Raw genomic sequence first — 23,639 nt, forward strand, 5'->3', positions numbered from 1 at the left:
AAATACAACTTGAGCAATTATTAGGTGCCAGGCTCTGTGCTAGGTGTTGGGAACACAGCTCTTCACAGTTCGTGGAGGAGACAGAAGTCATAAACACTCTGTGGTCATACCACAGAATGCTCAGTGCAGTTGGCGATGGGGGTGGGAAGCACAGGGGACTGGGAATTCCAGGATGGGGCACACTTTGCCAGCCTAAGGGGTCAGAGAAGGCTTTCTGGAGGTGACAGAGACCTGAAGGAAAGAGGCCAGTAGCCGAGCCTGGGTTGGAAGGCAACAGGTGTGGAGACTGTCCCTTGAAGGCTGCCGAGCAGTTTTGGACAGGTGACATGATTGCACAGGAGCAAGAAGTAGGCTTACGGGCTTTTGGATTTCACTGCAGCCAGTGGCTAGACCTGAGTCATGCTCTTCTGCCCAGGTAGGGCTGGCAGTTGGGCTAGGCCTTGCTGGGCATTGGAGGTGGGATGGGTGAGGCAGCTCGAAGGCCTAGAAGACAGTCCATTGCTCCTTCAGGCTTGAGGAAAGGCTGTAGCTTCTGCCCATTGTGGATACCCCTGCCCACCCCTCCGTGAAATCACAAGGAAGGCTCAGGATAGGCAGAAAGGACAAAATCTGGGCAAGGGGGATGGGAGGAACCATGGGAGAAGAGGAGCATCCTGAGGACCCACAAACCACACCCCTGCGCAGGTCAGCCTGACATCACGCTGAGCCCCTGCCGTGTGACCGCAGCCTCGGCTAAGTCCGGTGCCCTGGGTAAGACCCTTTCAGTTTCCTTCTCATAAGGAATAGCATCAGGGTTTCCAGAATCCCTAACAGCCCAGCTCTGGGTCACAGCCCTCATAACCTGCTTCGTCCCCTGCCCTGTCTCCCTTTAGGGCACTGCAGCTGTTTGTGCTTGCTGATGCTGAGGGTCTGAGCCACTGGCTACGAGGGAGCCAGGGCAGAGAAGTCTTGCCAATTCAGCCAGGATTCAAACACTGGGCTAGGCTTTTTCTTGAGAGACCCAGAGAAGCTCCTTTAGGCTGAAAGGGCACAAGTCCATATGGGTCCCATCCCCTCTCTAGGAAGCCAGTCTCCCCTGAGGGCTCTAGGGCATCAGGGCCTGGCACACGCCTCTCACTGTGCTTGGCATTCCAAGAGCCTTCCCTCTGCCAGCCCCCACTTGGCTTGGCTGCTCCCCGTACCATCTGGAGCCTGAGCACAGATGCCCACCGTCCCTGACCTAGTACTCCAGGTGGCCCCACTGGAACAGACTCCTCTCGTGCCAGGCCAGCTGCCAGTTTGAGAGCCAGAGCACCCTGTCCTCCTAGGCTAGATCGGTATCAGCCCCAATGTGGACACCAGGAGTAGGTTGGCGGGTTAGTGAGGTGAAATTTCTGGCAAGCTCTTCCTTTATGGCTCCCGGAAGGCCCATCTCAGGTGGGGTCACAGGGGTACACATAGCTCTAGCCCCATGGATTTAGGCTCCTCTCCCCATCCTTAAAGGATACCTTACCCTAGAGGGGTTTGTGAGAGAGTATCAGTTCAGACAGAAGCACAGAGGCTATCACATGGGCCTGAAGTTCCAGTTCTGGCTCTGCAGCTCACCTCTGGGTGACTGGGCTAAGCCTCTGGCCTTCGCGGGCCTCAGTTTCCCCTCTGTGAAAAATAGATTGAATCAGATGACACAGAAGGCCCCTCATAGCCAGTCCCTCTGGATGTGACTCCTCTTCTTGGTTCAGAAAGCCTTCTCATGGGCCAGACTGGGCAGGGGCGCCTCAGGCTCTTCACCCTGCTCCCCACTTCCTAGCAGCTGCAAACCTGGACCGAGGAGAGGGTGGGTCCCAGGCAGAGCCCTGATAGACTTGACGGTGGCGTGGGTCCACAGCCAGCTGTCAACATGGCAAATGCCACAGTTTTACCAGGGTAGGGCCCATGTTTCCTAAAAAAAAGAGAAAGAGGACTGTTAATGCCATGCCCACTTGGTGCTGAGCCCCTTACAGGAGAGACCTAACTAATCCTCACAACCCATTAAGTGGGTATGATTATCCCATTTCCCAGATGGCACTGGGGCTCAGAGAAGTCATGTGACTTACCCAAGGACCTTTCAATTTGTCAGTGATGGAGCTTGGATTTGATCCCAGGACTCAAGAGCCTCTGTCATTCCCCTGGTCCAGATTAGCCTAGGTATGGCAAACCCAAAGAGGAGGTTCAGGTGGGGACAGTTGAGGGACTCCAACCCCTTTCCTAAGCCCAGACCTGCCTAGTCTTGTAGGATACCCACTTCTGGAGGAGGGGGTCTGGGATGCTGAGCATGAAGACCCAGTACTGGACGAGGAATCAGAAGTACAGTACTGGCCCAGAGTCCTGGCTTTGCCTTGGAATTTCTGTGCGACCCAAAGAGGAGCTCTCCACTTCTCTGACTACAAGTTTCCCTTACCGATGGATGTGAAGTAAACACAGCCTCTCCTGCCTCCCTTATTGAGATTCTGTGAGATCTGAGAGGGTAACAGACGTGAAAGGGCTTTGAAAACTATGAAGGGTCTCATGGGGAAAATTGCGATTATACTACTATTGGCATGAAGGAGCATATGAATAGGAGGGGGTACATGTATGTGAGGACACACTCGTGCCAGGACACGTGTTTGAGGGAGCTTTGTGCACGCAAGTGAGCCTATGTCAGAGTATGCATGCGAGTGTTGGTGACCATGAGAGTGTAACGGAGGAGGGCTGTGGTCAGCCCCAGGGGGTGGGGGGCTCAGGTGCTAGGAGTGAGGCTCACACCCAAGTAAGTCATCCTTGAGCGCATCCTCCTGTGCAGGGTTGGACTAGGGAATTGTGTGCAGACTTGCGGCACCATTCTGCCTATGAGTCACACCATTAGGGCATGTTCTGGGTACCTGACTGGTAGCTCCCACGGGGAACAGACAGGCCAGTCAAGAGTCAAGGCTGATGGTCTGGGGGCTGGAGGAGGGCCCCCTGAATCCTCCCCACATCCCAGACAGCAAGGAGTCAGTCCCTCAGAGTGGCTGTATTTCCTGCCTTCCACTGACCCTCCGGTCAGTTTTAGATAGTCCAGAGTCCTGTCCTGTGGGAACTGTCCTCTCTCTCCTGCTTCTGTCTTCCCTCTGTCTGGCTCCCAGCTCCCTCTTGTCATTGGCTAGGGGTGTGGGAAGACAGCCCTCATGAGCAGGGCTGACATTTCAATCTGTCTCCTAAGTTCTTCAGACGCCTGCAAATTGAATCAAGACTTCATCACCAGCTTTATCCAACACCCAGCCCTGTCTGGCCCGTCAGGCCTGGCCCTCAAACAAGCGACAAATTACATTCCAGCTACTGCAGAAGGCCTGCAAGTGGGTGCCTGAAGCCCAAGGGACCAGACCGTCTCTGCCTAAGAACAGGGTGCCTTCTGGATGTGATCCCCAGGCAACCTGGGCCCACTCAATTCCATGTCCCCATCACAACGCTTACCATAAGGCAAGGCTAGGTACCAGGCCAGCTTAAGGGGACAGACAGATCAGAGGGGGCCAAAGGCTTCAGCTTCCAGTTTTCCCAGCTCGACAAGCTTCTGGGGAGAAGGATGGCTGGTGAGAATGTAAATCTCAACACCCTGTATAAAACCAGGTCAGGCCAAGATCCACCTCCTTGCTACAAGTAGCAAGCCTGGGAGCCTGGGAATAAAGACGTGTAGAAGTCTATCTGCAGGTTACAGCCCCATGAGGTTGGGAGGAAAGAAGCTGCCTTTTCCTCCAGCAAATAAGACTCTGCTACTTAACACCTGTGTATGACCTTTTGCAAGTTCTCTAGCCTCTCTGTTTACTTATGGAGATTTTACCACCTACCTTATACAACTGCGATGAGGATGAAATAATATCCGTAAGAAGTACAAGGCCTGACAAGTTATGGGTGCTTTGTAAATGATAATTGTTGTAGTGCTGCTGCTGCTGCTGCTAGCAAAGCCGCAGGGTCAGGAGCTGGAAGCTAGAGGTCAAAGGGATGTTTATGGGAACTAGGAAAATGCTAAATTCATTTCTACTTCTCTGCCTTTGCTTCCTTAGTAATTCCCCAGCAGGGATGTCCTCCCTCCCCCTCCTCCTCCCAGTCCTGCCCCCCTTCAGGCGCCATCAGACCCACCTGCTCTGCGCTCTTTCCCTGAGCCTGCAACCCCTCCGCTTCCCACGAGAGGATTCCTCATGCACGCATTCAGTGCCACTTAAGGCAGAATTATATGCTGCCTGGCATCTCTCGATAATTACAGATTCCACGTGTGTGAGTCTTGTTTGCCCAACTCTAGAATCACAGAATCTCCCAGTTTGAAGGGACCTCATCCAGCCTCCGCCTGCTGCAGAAATTCCCTGAGGAATGTCACCAGCAGATGGTCAGGCAGCCTCCACCCAACTGTGCCTTGGTAGAGAGCTCTTCATGGAGAGGAGGCAATTCTGCCCCAGCTCCCTCTCTCGGGTTTTCTCATTGGCCCCAAAGACCCACCAGGCCTTTCCTCCCAGTCAGGGGAGTCCTCAAGGCACATCTGTTCTCAGCACCCACAGTCTGAGAGGCCTAGAGCCCAGTACGGCTGTCTCCTTGAACATGGTTCAGTTCAGCCTCCTCTGGCTTCCCAGAGCACAGGAAACCGGTGAGGACGGTCACTCTAGCAACTCACACATTCCCTCTCTCCACACACCTTTATGAGATTGCCAGTAAACAAGGGGTTATGACCCAAAATGCCACCTGGGGCTTCAGGAAAGACTTGGGTAGAGAACAGGTGGGGAGAGCCCAAAGCAAAGGAACTGGCTGGCCTGGCTTGGGAGGCAGAGGATGATGGCCCAGAGATCTGAAAGGATGACCAGCTGCACCAGGAAACAAAGAAGGGAAGGCGTTCCCTGCCCCAGTCCTGCATAGCAAACACCCAGAGGGTGGGAATGCGGCACAGCCTGTGGCCAGCTGCAAGCTGGGAAGTGTGCACCTTGTCCTCTGAGCACTCTGAAGTCACCAACAGGATTTGGGTGGGAGAGACAGATGATCTGATCTGAGACAGCCAGGACCTGGGAGATGAGATGGGGGTGGGAGGTGTGAAGGCCATTCTCTAGGTGAGAAATAATAGGCAAGGGAGATCTGAGCCAGGACAGCTACAAAGGGATAGAGGAGGGACCAACTGGAATATTTGGGAGGTAAGATTGGGAGGGACATGGAGACTCATTGGATGCCACCTAACTAGCCCAGGCGGTAAACTCCTGAAGGCCCTGCCTCAGAGCAACATGGTAAGGACCCTACAGATCAGGTAGATCAGTGTTTCTGAATCGCCCGAGGAGCTTGTTAAAATGCAGAGCATGATTTAGTGGCTCTGAGGTGGGGTCTGGGACTCTGCGTTTCTTACAAGCTCCCAGGTAAATGCTGCTGCTGCTGCAGGACCACATTTTGAGTAGCAAAGGCCATTTTATAAGATGAGGAAACTGAAGCTCAAATAAGTCAGCATACTTGTCCAAGATTACAGAATTAGGTTGAGACCTCAGGTTTCTGGGATCCCAAGCCAGTGCTCCCTGTACCAGCCAAACCGCTACATCCCCTCGGGGGGTCGGTTGCTGTTCAATGCTTGTTTGACTGAATGGAGGATGGAGCCTGGAAGGATGCTCAAGGAATTAAGGATGGGGGTGGTGGCAGAGGGACCTGTGACAGCCAGAGGGAAGGACTGAAAAAAGAAGTTACTGAGCATAGAAGAGAGAATAGAATGGTGGCAATGTGAGGAGCCTCATGGTATAAAGCCTGGCTGAGCAGTCAGCAGGGTCCAAGTTGGGCAGGGCCTTGAGGGCCACAGCAAGAAGTCTGACCTAGACCCTAGGAGCTTTGTGGGCTCAATGGAGAGCCACCAGAGGATTTAAATGAAGAAGCACCATGACCAGCAACAGGTTGGGTTTATGAACTGGCTGTAGTTCAGAGAATATTGACATGGAGGGAGTGGGTTAAGCCCTGAAGGCAGGGAGGATGGCCAGGAGGCTGCTGCTGTGATCTAGGTGAGCAATAAAAGCAAGGTGCCAGGGCCTGACCAGGCGGTGGCGCAGTGGATAGAGCGTCGGACTGGGATGCGAAACACCCAGGTTCGAGACCCTGAGGTCGCCAGCTTGAGCGCAGGCTCATCTGGTTTGAGCAAAAGCTCACCGGCTTGAGCCCAAGGTAGCTGGCTCGAGCAAGGGGTTACTCGGTCTGCTTGAAGGCCCACGGTCAAGGCACATATGAGATAGCAATCAATGAACGACTAAGGTGTTGCAACGCGCAACGAAAAAGTAATGATTGATGCTTCTCATCTCTCCGTTCCTGACTGTCTGTCCCTGTCTATTCCTCTCTCTGACTCTGTTAAAAAAAAAAAAAAGCAAGGTGCCAGGGAAATGGCAGTTGGGATGAAGAGTAGGTTTGGGGTCCAACTGATAGGACTGAATGACTGATTGGATGTGGGGTGTGAGGGAACAGGCGAGATGCCAGTTTCTGACTTGAGCACACAGGTGGGTGTTGAGGTCATTCCCTGAGATAGAGAGCCAGGGGAGCTGCTGGTTGGTTGGGGGAAGAGGGTGGCTCAGTATGAGGCAGACCGGGTGTGGGGTGCCTGTGAGGCATCTAACAGGGGATGTCTAGGGGAAGTTGAGCACATGGATCTGATGCTGAAAACCTCACCATGCGGGCCAGGTCTTCAGACACCATCTAGTTCAACACACCTACTCCATCTCTACTTTATAGATGAGAAAACTGAGCCCAGAGAAGTGAAGGGACAGGAAACAGCTGGTGTAGTTTAAAAGCTTTGAGCCCTGGCCGGATAGCTCAGCTGGTTGGAGCATTGTCCCAGAGCGCGGAGTTGCCGGTTTGATTCCCCAGTCAGGGCGCATACAGGAGCAGCTCAGTGTTCCTGTCTCTCTCTCTTTCTCTCAAAAAAAAAAAAAAAAAGGAAGGGAGAGAGGAGGGAGAAGGGAGGAAGGGGAAAGGAAGAAAGAGAAAAGCTTTGAGACAAACACGCTTACAAATCTCAATCCTGCTAATAATCTGTATGACTGTGACCTTGGATAATTTACTTACTATCTCTGAACTTCAGGTCCCATTTCACAAGATTCCTGGGAAGGCCAAATGCACCAAAGTGCCTAGTTCAGGGCCTGGGGGCTCCAATGCCCAAGGAGCACTGAGGGTTGCCATGCCCAGAGCTTGCAGGAACCTAAGGGCAGCAGACCTCAGTCAGCAGGGAAAGCGTGACTGCTCTGCTTTGCTCTGTCCATTCCACCGGCAGGTCCAGAACATCAGCCTCCGGGAAGGGGAGACGGTGATTGTGGAAGGCTTGGGGAGGCCTGACCCCCTGCCCCTGGCCAACCAGTCTTTCCTGCTGAGCGGCCAAGTCATCCGCAGCCCTACCCACCAGGCAACCCTGAGGTTCCAAAGCCTTCCACCACCTGCAGGGCCTGGCACCTTCCATTTCCACTACCAAGGTAGGCCTGGGCAGCGGAAGGAAGAAACAGCCGAGACTGGCTGCCCTCCTGGGGTCTCTGGCACTATCACAGCATGCAGGTGGGAGGGAACAAGAGAGGCTAATAGCATACAGCACAGGTGCCTGGTGAAGCTGGGTACAACTGGAGGTGAGTACTGCCCACCTGATACCTCCAGAGCCTTCTTCCTCCACCTACCAGTCTGCAGAGAACTGGTCTTGAAGGGGGACTGGCATAGGGTCAGGTAACCCCCAGGTGTGCCTACTGCCACTCACTCATTCATCATTCATTCAATATACTTCTCCCAGTTACCTGCTCCTTGCTGAGCCTGTTCTAGGCACTGGCAATATCAAGATGAGCCAACCAAGTCCTCACCCTCAAGGAGCACAAAATCTCGGGGGAGGCAGATACTTAAACAGGCAATAATGATAAAAGCCCTCTTCCCAAATGCAGAGGTCAAGGTCAAGGAACTTGGCAGTGACCGTGTGGAGATGTTTAACTACCAGCCTGGCCTTCCTGAACTGCGTAACCCACCCCAGACCTGGCCCATGCCCCAGTTAGCTCGGAACGCCTCTGGAAAGCAGGAGGCAGCATTATGTATTGGTAAACTCAGACTCAGAAGATGGGCAGATCTGTGTTTGAATCTCCTCCCACTGACAGTTGACCTTGTACAGGTCATTTGACCTCTCCAACCCTCCGTTCCCTCTACTGGAAGAGGGTCCAAAACACTTACTCCACAAAGTCACAATAAGGATGAAACAAAATGGTGCATGTCAGCTGCTTAGCACATGCTCCATGAAGGAACCAGAAATCAGTATTAAGGAGGTGCAGGATGGGGAAGGAAGAGGGGGCTTAGGACTGTGCCCCTTTCCCATCAGCATCCCTACTGGTCCTCACTCCCCCAGGCAAAGTCTTCTTGATCCCTGCACTGCTGCAACAGGGTAAGCAATTCAGACTAGGAAGTGAAAATGGGGAAATAATTGGTGTGAACAGTTACAGGATTGCCTTGAACTGTCCCGAACCACTTCTACAGCCCTGTGAGGGGTCACAGCCCAGGGAGGAGGGCAGGCACTCCCTGAAGACGCAGATGCTTGGAGCCCACCTAAGGAACAGTCACCCTTTCTGGCCTCAGTGCCTAACCTGGGGGAACAGTCTGGCATGGCAGCAGGGAGTCTGGTGGTGGGGCTGGCCAAGGGCTTGGCAGAGGCAAAGAGCCGGCTGAGGGAAGGGTGAGCATCCAGGCGGCCCCGCCAGCCTCCCTAATGGCTCATCAATCCTCCGAAGCAACAAGCATAATTTCATGCCATGGTAACCTCTCTTCCTGCAAATTCCTTTGCACAAAACCCTGGACCTCCTCTCTTTTTGGCCAGACAAAGGTGGCTGAAAGGCAGCAAGTTGGAGGCCCCGAGAGGCGGGGCAGATCCCAAGGATGGGCTGGGAGAGCTAGCCCAGTCCTGCCTCTCCCAGCTCCCAGAGCCCTCCCTCCTCCGCCCAGTTTTTGTCAATGATCAGCTCCTTCCCTAATGAGTGTAATTCCCCTAATTATAGGCTGCAATTAGCCCTGATCCCAGAGATGGGAACAGGAAGAACATGTGCTCACACACGTGTCCCTGGGCTGAAGAAACAGGGTGCCAGAAAAGGGTGTAAGGGGTCCAGTACCAACACCCCTGCTGGAACTGTCCAAGATAATGTTGGCGATCACAAGGCTGGGGTCCCATGAGAGCCTCATCTGCAGAACCAAGTTCCAACTCCCTTCCACAGTCTCAGGCAGGGGGAGGAGACAGAGGGCACTGCCAGGCATCCCCCTCCTCCCTTCTGAGCATTCCTGGCACTGAACTTGGCTCCAGAAACAGATGCCCGGGAAAAAATAACTCAACAGATTGCAGTGGTGCAGGCACTCTGGAAACAGTCGTCATGGCAACAGGAGGAAGCCCGTCCTGCGAAGTGGTCTTTTATCCACGATGGAGTCTGGGGGCTTTGTCATCTGCTCCCAGCATCCTGCTCTCACCTCACCCCACCCAATTCCCTAATCTGTGAAATGGGGGGACCTCCCTTCCCAGAGTTGTGATCGGAACTCTTAGGAAGGTGTAAGTACAAGTGATGAGCATGATATACGGCTCATCTCCCAGAACTCCCTGGGTGTCATGCCCTCCGCTCTGGGTAAAGTGCCCCACACCCTTTTCCCCATCCCCCCCTGGCCTAGAGTTTCCTCCCAGATCATTGTGAGTGGCCGCTCTGAGCAACCTCCCAGGTTAGCCTTGTCTGTTACTCTCAGGTTTCTCTGACTCCTAAGCCCAGGTCTCTCCTTCTCTCAGGGAAGCAGACGGGAGAGGAGAGATGCAAAACAAGTGGGCTCTAGAACCATAAGCCTCAAGCACCCACTCCCACTTACTGGCCATGTGATCAGAGCAAGTCCCTTAGTCTTCCTAAACTTTGGTTTTCCTCATCTGAAAATGAATTAATAACCCCTACTTTGCCTTCCTTCCTCCCACACATGTTGTAGGCATCAAGCAAGAAGAGTAAGAAGGCATTTTAGATGCTGGAAGGTACATTCCAATGTGAGGTGCTTTTATTAATCAAGATACAAACAGCAGGCTGGTGCGTTCAGCATTTGTTCTGTGCCAGGCACTGCACACCTGCCCTCTCACTTAATCTCTCACATAACAACACTGTATGCAATACCCTAAATGGCTGGGTAAGCAAGGAAACAGGCACAGCAAGTGCAGGAGCCGGTGTTCAAACCCAGGCCATCTGACTCCAGAGCCCACCTCCTGAGCCCTGCCCTGTACTGCTTGCCAATCACAAGTAACCATTCATTGGCCATTTTCTTAAGAATCCTGAAAGGGAGGGATTCCACAGACCTCATGCCTAAGACCAGAACAGGTGAAAAAAATCACAAAACTTGATTCTGGACACTGGTCTGCCCAGAGGCAGCTCCTTTTTCTAGCCACACAAAGGTGCACAGAAGCTAGCAGAGTCCCTGAACCTCTCTTCCTATCCACTTGGTGCCATCAGTAAGGGTTGTCCCCCTTTCCTCAAGACCCAGAAGTGACTCCTCAGTCTAGAAAATCTCCATCCCTCCCACCATCCCCAGGAGTCTTCACTCTGTAGCCCAAGCCTTCTCTCGGCCTCTCTCCTTGACCCCTCCAGGTCTTCTTCCTCACCTCTCCTGACCCCCATTTTTAGCTCTCACCCCAGCCTGGCCCCAAGTTGGGATTGGCCAGGTTGTTTAGTAGGATTTGCCTGCCACCATTTGGTTGTATTTGGTATGACAATTCCAAAAGCTACCCAGTTTCCCAGGGCAACCTGGCCCTCTGCCAACTTCCCTGAAGGCATGCCTCGCCCCCCCCCCTGCCCCATCCTGTTTTTTAAAAAGCCCACTGCCCTTGCCATCAAACTTTTTAGCATTTCTCAATGAACACTGGAAAAGCTTTAACTGTCTGGCTTTAGTATTTCCTGTTGCAATTCATATTTGTCCCTCATGGGATAAATAATATAAACACTTTACATCAATATAGGCTTTTCGCTATTTCAAGTGCTTTCACACCTACAAGTCTTTTAATTACATTTTTTGAAAATGTACTATCTAGCTGGATTCCAGGGATACCAAACTGAATAGAATACTATCCCATTTATTCTCACAAAATCCTGTAAGGGGGCTGGCATTTTAAACGCCATCTAACAAATAAGAAAACTGGGACACAGAAAGGCTAAGTAACCTGCCTAAAGTGTTAGAAAGCTCGGGCCACAACCCAAGCCTCCTAACTTCTAGCTCTGTTTGCTCCACTACCCAACCCAGGCTGCTGGAAATGTCACAGGCACCTTTTGGGGAAGGGATCAGTCTCTTTTCTGAAACTCTAGCCCCAAGTGACATCTCCAGGCAGGCTGGGGCAGACCCTTCTGCCCTGGCAACAACCCCCTACACACACACACACACACACACACACACACACACACACACACACACAATGTTACCCATTCTCTCTCTGCAGCCTATCTCCTGAGCTGCCACTTTCCCCGACGTCCAGCTTATGGAGCTGTGACTGTCACTAGCCTCCACCCAGGAGGCAGTGCTCGCTTCCATTGTGCCACTGGCTACCAGCTGAAGGGTGCCAGGCTACTTACCTGTCTCAACGCCACCCAGCCCTTCTGGGATTCCCAAGAGCCTATCTGCATCGGTGAGTGGTCCCAGGGGACTCGGTGCTGAACAGGGGAGTAAGGTGGGGGGTTGATCTCTGCTCTCTGTTGCTATGTAGTACCTCCATAAGCTCTCCATAAGGAAACCAGAAAATGGCTACACACTTCAGTGGCATTTATTCAACCCACAGTTAGTGAGTACCTACTATATGAAAGAATCATAGGTATACAGAGTTGAACTCAACAGAGAGTGTGCTCTCAAGGAACCCACCCTTCCAGGAAATGGGGGAAGAAGAAAGCACATGAGTCATCAACTTTCACAGAAGGAAGTAGAAAGTACTAATGAAGAGACATAAAATGACCTGGGCATTTACAAGTCTTCCTGGAGGAAGTGGCACTGACGGTTTGATATTTCAGTGGAAGGAATTATATGGGCAGTGACACAGAGGCAAAGTAGGGAGTATTTAGGGACAGAGAAGACAGCCAGGTTTGGCTGAGGCCTAAGACTTGAGACGAGGACAGTGGGAGGGCCCTGAATATCAGCCAAAATACTGGGCTGAGGAGCTGTTGAAGTTTCTGGAGAGTAGGAAGAGCTCAGAACTATGCCTCAGGAAAGCCGGCTAGGTGGTGTCCGGAAGCCAGAGGCCAGCCAGGCAAGAGGGTTTGAACTTAAGATCGTGGCTTCGGGAATAAAGAGGAGGGAAGAGTTTTCAGAAACACGGATGAGAGAAAGAGGAAAAGCGGAAGGAGACTCCCAAATTCTAGTCATCGGTGATGGAGAGTCTGGGCGGCTGCCAGCGGCCTGCTGGCAGAAGAAAGATGGAGTGTTTAGTTTGCAGTGTGAAAGGCAGCTTGGGCTTTTGTCCTTTGTTTTCCTTTTTTTAGCTTGGGCTTTTGAACCTTACTTCATTCAATACACTCTGCCTGGGGGCCAGGCACAGCAGAGGTGAACGAGCCGGCTCCCTGTGCCCCCAGGGAGCTGTCTAGTGAGACCAGAAAGCTGCTCAGCACGTTCGGTGTAGACAGTGCTGTGGTGGGACAACTTGGGGGTGCAGTGGGGATCCCAGGGAGGGAAGGAATCAAGAGAAACTTCCCAAGATGACGTGTAAGGGTTACAAGAACGTTAGCCCGGGAAGCAGAGTGGATTCCTGGAACAGCATGTGCGGAGGTGTGGAGGCGTGAAGCAGCATGCTGCATGGTGAGGTGTGCCTAAAGACGGGGTAGTGGGAGAGGCTGAGCCGAGCGGAGAGTCCGGTGCAAAAAGGGCTCGAATGCCATCCTGAGCTTAGACTCTAGCCGGAGGGGGTCACAGGGAACCACTGAGGAATTTGAAGGGCATTCTATTCTGAGACCAAGAAAAAAGGTAGGTCTGCCCCTCTGCAGAGAAGAAACACACCACAACCCCCTCCTCAGGAGGTTTATTAAGTTAAAATATTCTGGTGTCTTGAACATTTGGAGACAAAGGCACTGTGTCCTGGCAGCCTGGTCCCTGAGAACTGCCAGGATCCAAAGCTCTCTGTCGGGAGAGGAGAGTGCCGCCTGGAACCAGCCACGCTCCACTTGCCTGAGACCACCTCACAGGCCACTTGACTGCTGGAGTTTGTGGCCAGCTAACTCAGCAGTGCTCAGTGATGGGGACAAGTGAGCTGCTCAGCTTCCCCTTGCAAAAAGAGGACAACCCCAGGCCAGAGGCATCAGTGCTGAAAAGGCCCTAAAGGGCCAGCCCAGGAATGACAGTGGCAGTGATGCTATTGCAGGAAGTGTTCAAGGCCATTACCTGGCTAGTAATGTCTGCTCAGAGCACAAGATTTGGAGGTCAATGGCATGCATACCATGTTTGGTATCACTGATTTATTCCTACCCCCCCCCCTTTTTTTTTTACTTTCATGCAATCATTTTATTCAACAAATACTGAATACCAACCCTGCCTGGCTTGAAAAGACTATCTCCTGCTCCAGAGGATCCTAATTAAGGGACACATCCAAACAATAACTGGTTTTAGGAAGTGGTATGAGGTGGAAATAGCAGATACACTCAAAAAGGTTAGAACCCTAGGTAAGAGGCTTTAATAAAGTCCACCTGGGAGCAGTCAGGGAAGGCCTCCCAGAGGAGTCAGCAGAGAAGGGAAAGTGACTCTTCCAGGGCCACACAGCTGGGCCATGGCAGATCTACCACTCAAGGAAGTTGCACATGAATAGTCCCAGAGGTGGAAAGGTTCGGAAAAAGAATTCTAGAGTCCAGGCTGTCTGATGCTGCAGGGTCACAGGGGCAAAGGACTGACCTTTGAAGGCAAAGGTCCCTGTTCCCCCATGCATAGTGTACAGAGTCGGGAAGGGCAGGAAGGCTTGTTAGGCTGCCTAGGATCCAGTCAGGGATCCAGCCCAGTTCTGCCCCCGTCTCCCAGCTGCCTGCGGTGGAGTGATCCGCAATGCCACCACCGGCCGCGTTGTCTCTCCTGGCTTCCCGGGCAACTACAGCAACAACCTCACCTGCCACTGGCTGCTTGAGGCTCCCGAGGGCCAGCGGCTGCACTTGCACTTTGAGAAGGTTTCCCTGGCAGAGGATGATGACAGGTGAGGGGACGTCCTGGTGGGATGGGAGTGCCTGGCCTGGTAATACCCCACTGGAGGTACAGTACATGAGAATGGACCACCCCACACCTGGGAAGCAACCAGCCATGCAGCTGCCACTCTGCTGACCCAGGCTCATCATCCGAAATGGGGACAACGTGGAGGCTCCGCCTGTGTACGATTCCTATGAAGTGGAGTACCTGCCCATTGAGGGCCTGCTCAGCTCTGGCCGACACTTCTTTGTGGAGCTCAGCACTGACAGCAACGGGGCAGCTGCAGGCATGGCCCTGCGCTATGAGGGTGAGCCTGATGGGGCCTAACCAGGGATGAGGGCTAGAACAGGAGCTTGGGCCTAGGGTTTCTTCTCTTACACCGTCCACCTCCTTCCCATCACCACTCCTTCCAACAGCCCATGCTCACCTGACACTTAGGCCCTTTCTCCTCTTCCCTCCCATCATGTCCAGAATTCCTAGCCTATCTGCAGGAGACCTCTGCCTGGACGCAGGTCCTCTTGTCCAAGTGAATAAATTCTCTAGAATCTGAAGAGCAAAAAGGACCCCAATTCTAAGGGAAGGAAAATTGCTGCAAGAGACATTCTAGAACCACTCATGCATGCGTGCATTCATTAATTCATTCAAAATATTTTCTGATTGTCCTCTATGTACTAAGCACAAAACTAGGCACTGGAAATACCATGGTGACCCAGACAGCCTCCTGAGCATAACAGGAATGGATGCTCTGGGCTGTTTCTGCCCCCTGCTCCAAGCCCAGGACATACATTTGTGGTCAGGATGAGAAAAGCCTGGGAGGAAAGTAGGAGGACATTGCCCCCTGAGTTTGCCCCAGGCAAGGCTGAGCTGGGCCGGGCCCTGTGGTTTACAGCCTTCCAGCAGGGCCATTGCTATGAACCCTTTGTCAAATACGGCAACTTCAGCAGCAGCGCACCCTCCTACCCTGTGGGCACCACCGTGGAGTTCAGCTGTGACCCTGGCTACACTCTAGAGCAAGGCTCCATCATCATTGAGTGTGTTGACCCCCATGACCCCCAGTGGAATGAGACAGAGCCAGCCTGCCGAGGTCAGTAAGCACCAGCAGATGGGCCTGCCAGGGGCAGGGTTCAGGGTGGGTACCAAGGAGCCAGCCATAGAGCCCGGGGTCACAGGGGCCCAGTGATATGTGTCATTCAAGCTTCCCCCTGAGGAAGAGGTAGGGACTCCCAGCAATGGGCAGGCGCTCCTGTGAGCAGATGGCACCCAGGACATGGCACTGGGAGGAACGCAGAGGGGATGTGCCTCCCGGGCCTCCCCTGCCTTCCAGCTGTGTGTAGTGGGGAGATCACAGACTCAGCTGGCGTGGTACTCTCCCCCAACTGGCCGGAGCCCTATGGCCGCGGGCAAGACTGCATCTGGGGCGTGCATGTGGAGGAAGACAAGCGCATCATGCTGGATGTCCGAGTGTAAGTACCCACTGGGCTAAGCCAAGCCAGCACCTAAGCAATGGAGACGTCTCTTGCCCAGCCCACCCTAGGGTCTCGAGGCTCACCCTCCCTGACAGTCCTCCTCCACAGGCTACGCATAGGCCCTGGTGATGTCCTTACCTTCTATGATGGGGATGACCTGACAGCCCGAGTCCTGGGCCAGTACTCTGGGCCCCGAGGCCACTTCAAGCTCTTTACTTCCATGGCCGATGTCACCATCCAATTCCAGTCAGATCCTGGGACCTCAGTGCTGGGCTACCAACAGGGATTCGTCATCCACTTCTTTGGTGAGCTTGCCCCTGCCTCACTCCATACCTGAGGGATAAGGGATGCCAGAATGCAGACCCCAAACAAGGCTAGGGCAACAGAGACTGAGTGCTCTCATCTGGCAAGCAAAAGCTGAAAATACTCCAGGTATCACCTGAAGCTAGTCTTGTTCTCCACCTTCCCCCAGGGCCCGAAGGGAAAAAGGGAGCCTTCTGTTGCAGCAAGAGGGATTTGGTAGGCAACAGGAAGAAATTCTTAACAAAAATAGAGAAGTAGGAAAGGTATTGGATTCTACCTTTCTGATAATACTTAATAGTAAAGTAACAACTTCTCCCACTTTACCCTCTCTCAGGACTGAGAAACTTGCCATGGTCATTTTGAAAGTAAAGTCAAAGCCTAGATAACAAACCAGGAATCTAGGAGACAGAGCCATGTCCAGGACAAGCTAGAAGGGGCCCTTGAGCTGGGAGAATGAATGGCTGAGCCTTCCCAGGCCAGACCCAGGACAAACTGGCAGGTCCTCAGGGGGAAAGAGGCAGCATAGTAGCTTTGGTGCTGGCTGAGGGTCTGCATCTTGCTGTCCCTGTGCCCCTAGAGGTGCCCCGCAATGACACATGTCCGGAGCTGCCTGAGATCCCCAATGGCTGGAAGAGTCCGTCACAGCCTGAGCTGGTACATGGCACTGTCGTCACTTACCAGTGCTACCCTGGCTACCAGGTGGTGGGATCCAGTGTCCTTATGTGCCAGTGGGACCTAACCTGGAGTGAGGACCTGCCCTCCTGCCAGAGGGGTGAGTGTACCCGTTGCCCATATTCCCTGCCCAGTGCAAACTACAAGCCTCCCTGCTGTTATGAACCAGAGTCTAGCTGTTACTAGCTGGTATCCTTAAAGTTCCTTCACCACTCGGAGCCTGTTTCCTCATCTGTGAAATGGGACAAAAACCTTTCCATAGGGTTATCTACCAAGTACTCGAAGGATTTTGTGCTTGGTAGATGGCCAATCAGTGTTTATTGGCTCCCAGGGACTGGAAGGGAACAGATGAAGAAATAACCAGCAAAATGGCAGTGACAGATAACTAGAGGGTAGAACCACATGGCCTGAAGATGTTGGCTGACTGGAACAAAGCCAGGGTGGACTGGCCTTTGTTGAGTTCTCCTTCCTTCCCACCACCCCTACCCACAGTAACTTCCTGCCATGACCCTGGGGATGTGGAGCACAGCCGGCGCCTCGTATCTAGCCCCAAGTTTCCTGTGGGGGCCACTGTGCAGTATATCTGTGACCAGGGTTTTGTGCTGACGGGTAGTGCCATCCTCACCTGCCATGACCGCCAAGCCAGCAGCCCCAAGTGGAGTGACCGGGCCCCCAAATGTCTCTGTAAGTATCAAACGGGTAGATGGGAAGCCTCTGGTAGGAGATAAAATATGCTGACTCTGGAGGGCAGGGAACTGGCACCCTCACGGGCTCTGTATGCTTTGCAGTGGAACAGCTCAAACCATGCCATGGCCTCAGCACCCCCGAGAATGGTGCCTACAGTCCTGAAAAGCGGCTACACCCAGCAGGAACTACTGTCCACTTCTCATGTGTCCCTGGCTACGTGCTGAAGGGCCAGGCCAGCATCAAGTGTGTACCGGGGCACCCCTCACATTGGAGTGACCCTCCACCCATCTGTACGGCTGGTGAGTGCTCTGCTACTCCAAAACCTCTGCCTGGGCCGTGGGGCTGCTCTGGCAAAGATGTCAAAATGGAGAAGCAGAACCCCCTGCCTACATCCCCTTCATGCTACCCTTGGTCTCCCCAATCTCTACCAGATTTTTCTGACCTGGTGACACCAAGACAAATGCTGGGGTGGGCTCTCCTTGGATCAATCCTTCACATAATCAGCCCACTCCCTGCCTTAGTGGTTTGACCTGCTGGGCTCACCCACTGCCCTTGGCCCTTCCCTCTTGTTCCAGCCTCTCTGGATGGGTTCTACAGTGGCCGCAGCCTGGATGGTGAGCCCCCACCCTGGAGGGCCAGGGAAGTAGTCTCTTCCACTGGTTCTCACAGCAACTAGGCCGTGGGTTCCCAAGGAGGGAGGGAAGAGAGAGAGAGAGAGAGAAGTCTGGGACTAGCAGGGGAAAAGCCTCCTTCCCTGCCCCCAGCCACCTGGAAGGAGCTGGTGACTAGATGCCCCTGGGCAGAGGTAAGGGGCTGTGGGCTCTAACTTGCAGGGACCTCTGCCCCAATTCTACCTGTATGTTTTCAGTTGCCAAGGCACCTGCTGCCTCCAGCACCCTGGATGCTGCCCACATTGCAGCTGCCATCTTCCTGCCGCTGGTGGCAATGGCGCTCTTAGTGGGGGGTGTATATCTCTACTTCTCCAGGTGAGTCTGGCTTCCCTTCCTACCCTGCATACCCGACTCACTCCTGCCCAGCACTCTGAACTCACAGGCTTCTCTGTCCCACAGGCTCCAAGGGAAAAGCCAGCTGCAGCTTCCCCAAACACAACTCCGTCCCTACGACCGAATCACTGTGGAATCAGCATTTGACAATCCAACTTACGAGACCGGAGTAAGTATCCATGCCAGCTCTGACACCTTGTCTAGGAGCCAGTTCTGTGCTCCCTTGGGCCAGTGCGCATGAGCGCCCTACCAAGCCCTCTCGTGCTTTCCCTTTTCCTTGGGAAGGTGGGTTATGGGCTGGCAAACTTTATACAAGTTTCCAACTCCCAGCAGTCTCTTTCCTTTGCAGGAGATAAGAGAATATGAAGTATCCATCTAGGTGGGGGAAGCCAGCTCAGCCTTGCACCACAGCCCAGCAGCAGAGCTCCCAGCTTCCTGCTGTCCCTCCACCTCCTGTCCATACCACCTGGGAAGAGACATCACTAATCCCTCAAGAGGCTGTGCCCTTCCCCACCTGCAAAGCCCACCAGAGCCTATTTTCCTACTACCACTGCCCACTTAAGGCCCTTTCTTTGGGCCCAAATCAGGGGGCATCTGCCTCTGGGCAAAACACAGCTGGAGCACATGCATTAAGAACCAGCATTCTCCTAACCCTCCTTCATGTACTGCACCTCCAGCCTGGAATTTAACAGGCAGAGTGGGAGCACCTTTCTCCACGTGGTCACCACCCAGCCCTGGCACGTAGCAGGGTTAACTTGATGGTAGTGGAAACTGCTCCAGGGTGCTCCTCACCAGGCCATCACCAGTGGCCAAAACTGCTCTCAATAGTGACCTCTGAGTAGCTGTGGTATGCCAATATCAGCCTCTCAAGGAAGCCTCTAGTCCTTCTCTAAGGCCCCAGGAATGGACAGTTCTGCTCCTGTCCCTTCCCAGAGCAGGTGATAATTCTAAGGGATCCTAAGAGGTTTAGGGACCCTACCCAAGCTCAGATTGGGCTTCCCTAGGCAATCATGCTCCACACCAAAGCAGGAAACCCCACTGCTCTCCTATGTCCCAAGGAGAGAAAGACTTCCTTCTGATTGCCAGTCTGGCTATTACAAACATCCTTGTTCCCACTAGTCCCTCCTCTAATTCCAACCACTTGCCAGACTCCGCTCTTGGCCGCTGTATTTGGAAAAGGGTAGTGGACAAGCATATTTTGGAGAGGAGCAGAGATCTAAGGGTTGAGGAATTTGTCCCGGAACAGGGGGCCAGAGAGACCCAGGGAGAGGCCCAGCAGCTGACTATAGGCCACTGTGTACATGTAATGTATTATATGGAGTCTGGCCTCCAGCCAGAGAACAATGTTCTAATTCTGTTGTTTCCTTATTAAAATGGTGTTTTTGAAAAAACAAGGAATGGCCAGGTGGACAGTGCTTTCTTGGAGGGAAGGAAGGTGGGAGATAAACGGGATGTGGACTTCAGGATCATAAGGCATGCTGGACACACCAACTAATAATCCCCAGATCTTACCAAAAATCAGTTACAGATGCTACAGAGATCACTGTCCCAACAACATCAGTGCAGCAGATGGCAGTGAAGTGTGTGGTCCAAGTGGCTGGTGCCACAGGAATGTGGGAGCCCAGAAACCCAACTGCTCATGCACCTCAATGCCTCATTCCCCCTCTTTACTAGGTCTAGAACTACAGGCTAGTAAACTCCTAAGCCCCTTCCCAATGTCACTGTATTGCTGACAAGGCCCAAGGAATCTACTATATCTCTTGTTCCTCTTCTTTTCCAGCTAGCTAGGCTCAGCAAATTGGGATAGGAATCAGAGACAGCCCCTAAACATGAGGCTCCAGTCTGTCTTGGCCTCAGAGAACACCCATACTGTCGTGAGCAGGGGTAATGTAGCCTAGGGGCTTGGCTCCTACTATAGCAAAAGCCTTGTTCTTAGACTCTGGAAAGAGGTGGTTGGATGGGATCTGCTTAAGTTTGGTCCCTCCCAGCCCCTGTGCCCATTCCCTACGGCCCCCAGCACCTCCTGAGGTGAAAGTGTTTGCCCAAACTTGGTCCCCAGCATGCACATCCATACTTAGAATGTGCTCTGGTCGGGCCTGTGGTGGTGCAGTGGATAGAGTGTTGACCTGGAATGCTGAAATCACCAGTTCAAAACCCTGGGCTTGCCTGGTCAAGGCATGTACAACAATCAATCAATCAGTGAATAATTAAAGTGAAGCAACTATGAGTTGATACTTCTTGCTCCTCATCCCTCTCTATGCTGTCTCTGTAAAATCAGTAAATTTTTTTTTAAATGTGCTTGCCTGACAAGCCGGTGATGCAGTGGATAGAACGTCAGACTGGGACCTGGAGGACCCAGGTTCGAGACCCTGAAGTCACCAGCTTGAGCACGGGCTCATCTGGTTTAAGCAAAGCTCACCAGCTTGGACCCAAGGTCGCTGGCTCAAGCAAGGGGTTATTTGGTCTGCTGAAGGCCCACGGTCAAGGCACATATGAGAAAGCAATCGAACAACTAAGGTGTCGCAATGAAAAACTGATGATTGATGGTTCTCATCTCTCTCCGTTTCTGTCTGTCTGTTCCTATCTATCCCTCTCTCTGACTCTCTGTCTCTGTAAAAAAAAAAAAAAAAGTGCTCTGCATGGCTGCCCTCCAACAGGGAATTATGGGAACTCAGAAGCCAAAAGACAAAATTCCTGAAAGAAATAACAACAGCAACCAGCACCTTCTGCTTCTACAGTTTTGCAACAGGGAGGTCTTAACCATTCATGGCTGTCTACCTCCTGGCTCTAGCAAGGCCACCTTGAAAGATGGAGAGGCTCCAGTACAGGCAGAGTGCAGTGCCTAGATTAGCCACAAGAGGTCACTTGTGAAGGCATCTACGTATATCCCACCTGCTTTTTCCCCTCAATCCTCCTTGAATAGCCAGGGCTGGAGCTCTCCAAGGTGGCACAGACTCCTGGCCCTGCTGGGCAGACCTCGTCCTCCAAGTTCAAAGATGTGTGGAGTGATTAGTTCTCTTGGCACTTGTCAACAAAGCCAAGTATTATCTCCCTCATTAGCCCAATTCTCAACTTCAACTGATGGTGTTGATCAAAGTAAAGCTTTGATCTTTGGGCTTGTGCCAATGGCTTACTTATCTGCCCCATAACGCCTTTAGGCTGACACAGCAACACAGCTGGGCCCTGAGCAATATAAAAGAAGCCACTGAGAGGGCACATGAGGCTCCAAGTTCTGAGGGCATGGAATACAGTCCCAGAAAAGATGAAGTCTAGCCAATTCCATACATCTAGCTCAGCCCTCCTCTCTTTGAGAGCCATATCTTTGGGCCATAGCCACTATCATTTCTTGTTTGCTGAGATTGGTACAGAGAAGATAGTGGCCACCACAACCCCCAAAGCCAATAAGGCCCAAGACCTTATAATTTTCCCCAGGCACCAAAAGGAGCATCAGAAACCAAGACCATACACTGACATACCAACCTAACTCATCCTCCTTACTATCCCAAAAGAAGGAGCAGCAGTAACTCCTCACAGGCAGTTTAGACAGTGTCCTGGCCCGGGAATCAAGAGATCTGTTTCATTCCTAAGTCTGCCATAAATTGAACTACGCAAATCACTACTCTCCTCTGAGCATCTGGAAATGAGGGGATTAATACAGATGCTCTTTAAACACTTTCCTGTTTTGTGCTTCTGAGAATGCTAAGCATACCTTAACAAAAGACGTGAGCAAGGCACAACTACCTGGTAGCAACGCCATCTAAAGCACAATGATGCCCTTCCCTTTTTCATTGCCTCATCTACAGTCAGGCAGAGAGAACTGGCCATCTCTGATGGTGATACCAAGGGGATGGGCGGGTGCCGCATAGGTAGGATGAAGCCCCTTCCAGAACTCGAAGTGAGGCCTTCAGACTACAAACCCCAGCATTCAGCACTACAGCTCTCAAAAGTATCCCTTCGTAGCATCAAATCACTCTTCCCTGAGTCCATCCTACCGTACAGTGCATCGCACGCACATGGAACTACAGCTCCCACAATCCACCAGACCCATCGCGACTCTTCCTCCCGGGATGCAATGCACTCCCGTTAGCCCTTTCGACCCTTTGCGCATTGTATACTGGGAGTTGAAGTCCACTATAGGCAGGTATCTGGGCGTTGTCAACATCATAAACTCTTCGCTTTTGGCTTCCTCTTGAGGAGCAGTTCTGAGGTTCAGTGATTAAAAGAGGGCAGTAACGAACAGGCGAAACTCTCCATGGTGTCATCACTACGCAAGGCAGAAATGCTGAGGTTAAAATTAACTATTGGGAACGAGAGGGAAGTGGGAACAGGAGCCATCCAATCCGACACTAAAAGCACCGTTTTCCTTAGCGATGGCTTTTCTTTTCTCTTTACCAATATGGCGCATGGTCTAGCCGCACCTGACGCTGGAACCAGTCAAGCACAACATCCCTAGGAGTACTGCTGCCACCAACAGCATACCAGCTCCAATCAACACCACACCTTAATCTTTCCTGTTCATTCCTGAGGACTCCAAAATTATGGTAGCCTATATCCCATTACCAAAATGGCGGAAGGAGAAGCATTCTTGTTAGGGCCTGCCTGTGACAACACGCCTGCGCGAGAGCCACTGTGTTGTAGGGCGGGAGAGGAACAACCTCATCACGCCTGCGCAGGAACAGAGTGTTCTTGGTCTATACGCAAACACCAATGGATGAAAAGTGCCCAGGTCCCTGCGGCTGCGCTGTGACCCTTACGAGCTCTCCCAGGCATCTGCGCGAGACCTCACGTCCCGCCTTTTTATCTCAGTACGCTGGCGCAGGGCAGAAAGGCCGGGGCTTCGGCGTTTCAGAAGAATGCCAGCGCGGCTGCGCGCTGGGGGGTACCCCCTCACTGCGGCTGCGCGGGAGCCCGGCTGCCGGCTGTCACTGCGGTTGCGCGCGGCGAGCGGCGATCCCCGGGCGCCTGCGCGGGTGGCTTTGCGGGCGCTCGCGGTAAGTTTGCGCCAAGTGCGCGGCAGCCGGGACGCAGACGGCGGCGGCGGCGAGAGGCGGAGCCCGGGGACCACCCCCCATCACCCTCCCCGCAGTCACCTCACGTACCACAACCTCACCTAACCTCTCACCCCCCCCCTCCGATCCCCCCAACACCGGGATGGCAGCGCCCACCAGCCTTCCCTGCCGGACCAGCGGTCTCCAGCGCCGGCTCTAGCTTGTGGGACTAGGCCCCGCCGAGGCCTGACCCCCCGCCCCGAGCCGGGACCCACCGTGCAGTCAGCCGCCGGGCCGGAGCTGAGGGGCCTCTCCCCCCTCACGGCCCGTAGGGAGGACGCTGCCGTCCCGGGGACTGGGGGCCGGGGGGTGGGGGGGAGCCAAGA

The 23,639-nt window shown here is 53.1% G+C and overlaps 1 protein-coding gene and 1 long non-coding RNA gene across 3 annotated transcripts in view; one reads left to right on the top strand and one right to left on the bottom strand.

Moving 5' to 3' along the window:
* SEZ6 (seizure related 6 homolog) overlaps positions 1-18,875 on the top strand; it is a 46,332-nt gene extending 27,457 nt beyond the window's left edge. Inside the window, exons 4-17 of one of the 2 annotated variants that reach the window (XM_066263180.1) lie at positions 7,241-7,436; positions 11,426-11,611; positions 13,975-14,143; positions 14,274-14,440; positions 15,023-15,217; positions 15,458-15,596; positions 15,708-15,904; positions 16,480-16,674; positions 17,067-17,258; positions 17,363-17,560; positions 17,837-17,875; positions 18,130-18,247; positions 18,332-18,434; positions 18,599-18,875. In XM_066263180.1, coding sequence (XP_066119277.1) covers positions 7,241-7,436; positions 11,426-11,611; positions 13,975-14,143; positions 14,274-14,440; positions 15,023-15,217; positions 15,458-15,596; positions 15,708-15,904; positions 16,480-16,674; positions 17,067-17,258; positions 17,363-17,560; positions 17,837-17,875; positions 18,130-18,247; positions 18,332-18,434; positions 18,599-18,631 — 2,127 coding nt within the window. In that variant the 3' untranslated portion in view covers positions 18,632-18,875. The remainder of the gene's footprint in view (positions 1-7,240; positions 7,437-11,425; positions 11,612-13,974; positions 14,144-14,273; positions 14,441-15,022; positions 15,218-15,457; positions 15,597-15,707; positions 15,905-16,479; positions 16,675-17,066; positions 17,259-17,362; positions 17,561-17,836; positions 17,876-18,129; positions 18,248-18,331; positions 18,435-18,598) is intronic. The other variant, XM_066263181.1, reaches the window with a different exon arrangement.
* Positions 1-23,606, bottom strand: LOC136326772 (uncharacterized). The gene is made up of 4 exons (XR_010729518.1): positions 23,529-23,606; positions 15,738-15,932; positions 2,073-2,159; positions 1-1,918 (listed from the first exon to the last, which is right to left on the bottom strand). It is a non-coding gene; the product is annotated as an uncharacterized lncRNA (long non-coding RNA).
* Between the last annotated feature and the right edge of the window lie 33 nt (positions 23,607-23,639).

Source organism: Saccopteryx bilineata, chromosome 2 (assembly GCF_036850765.1).
Source record: "Saccopteryx bilineata isolate mSacBil1 chromosome 2, mSacBil1_pri_phased_curated, whole genome shotgun sequence".
NCBI lineage: Eukaryota > Metazoa > Chordata > Mammalia > Chiroptera > Emballonuridae > Saccopteryx > Saccopteryx bilineata.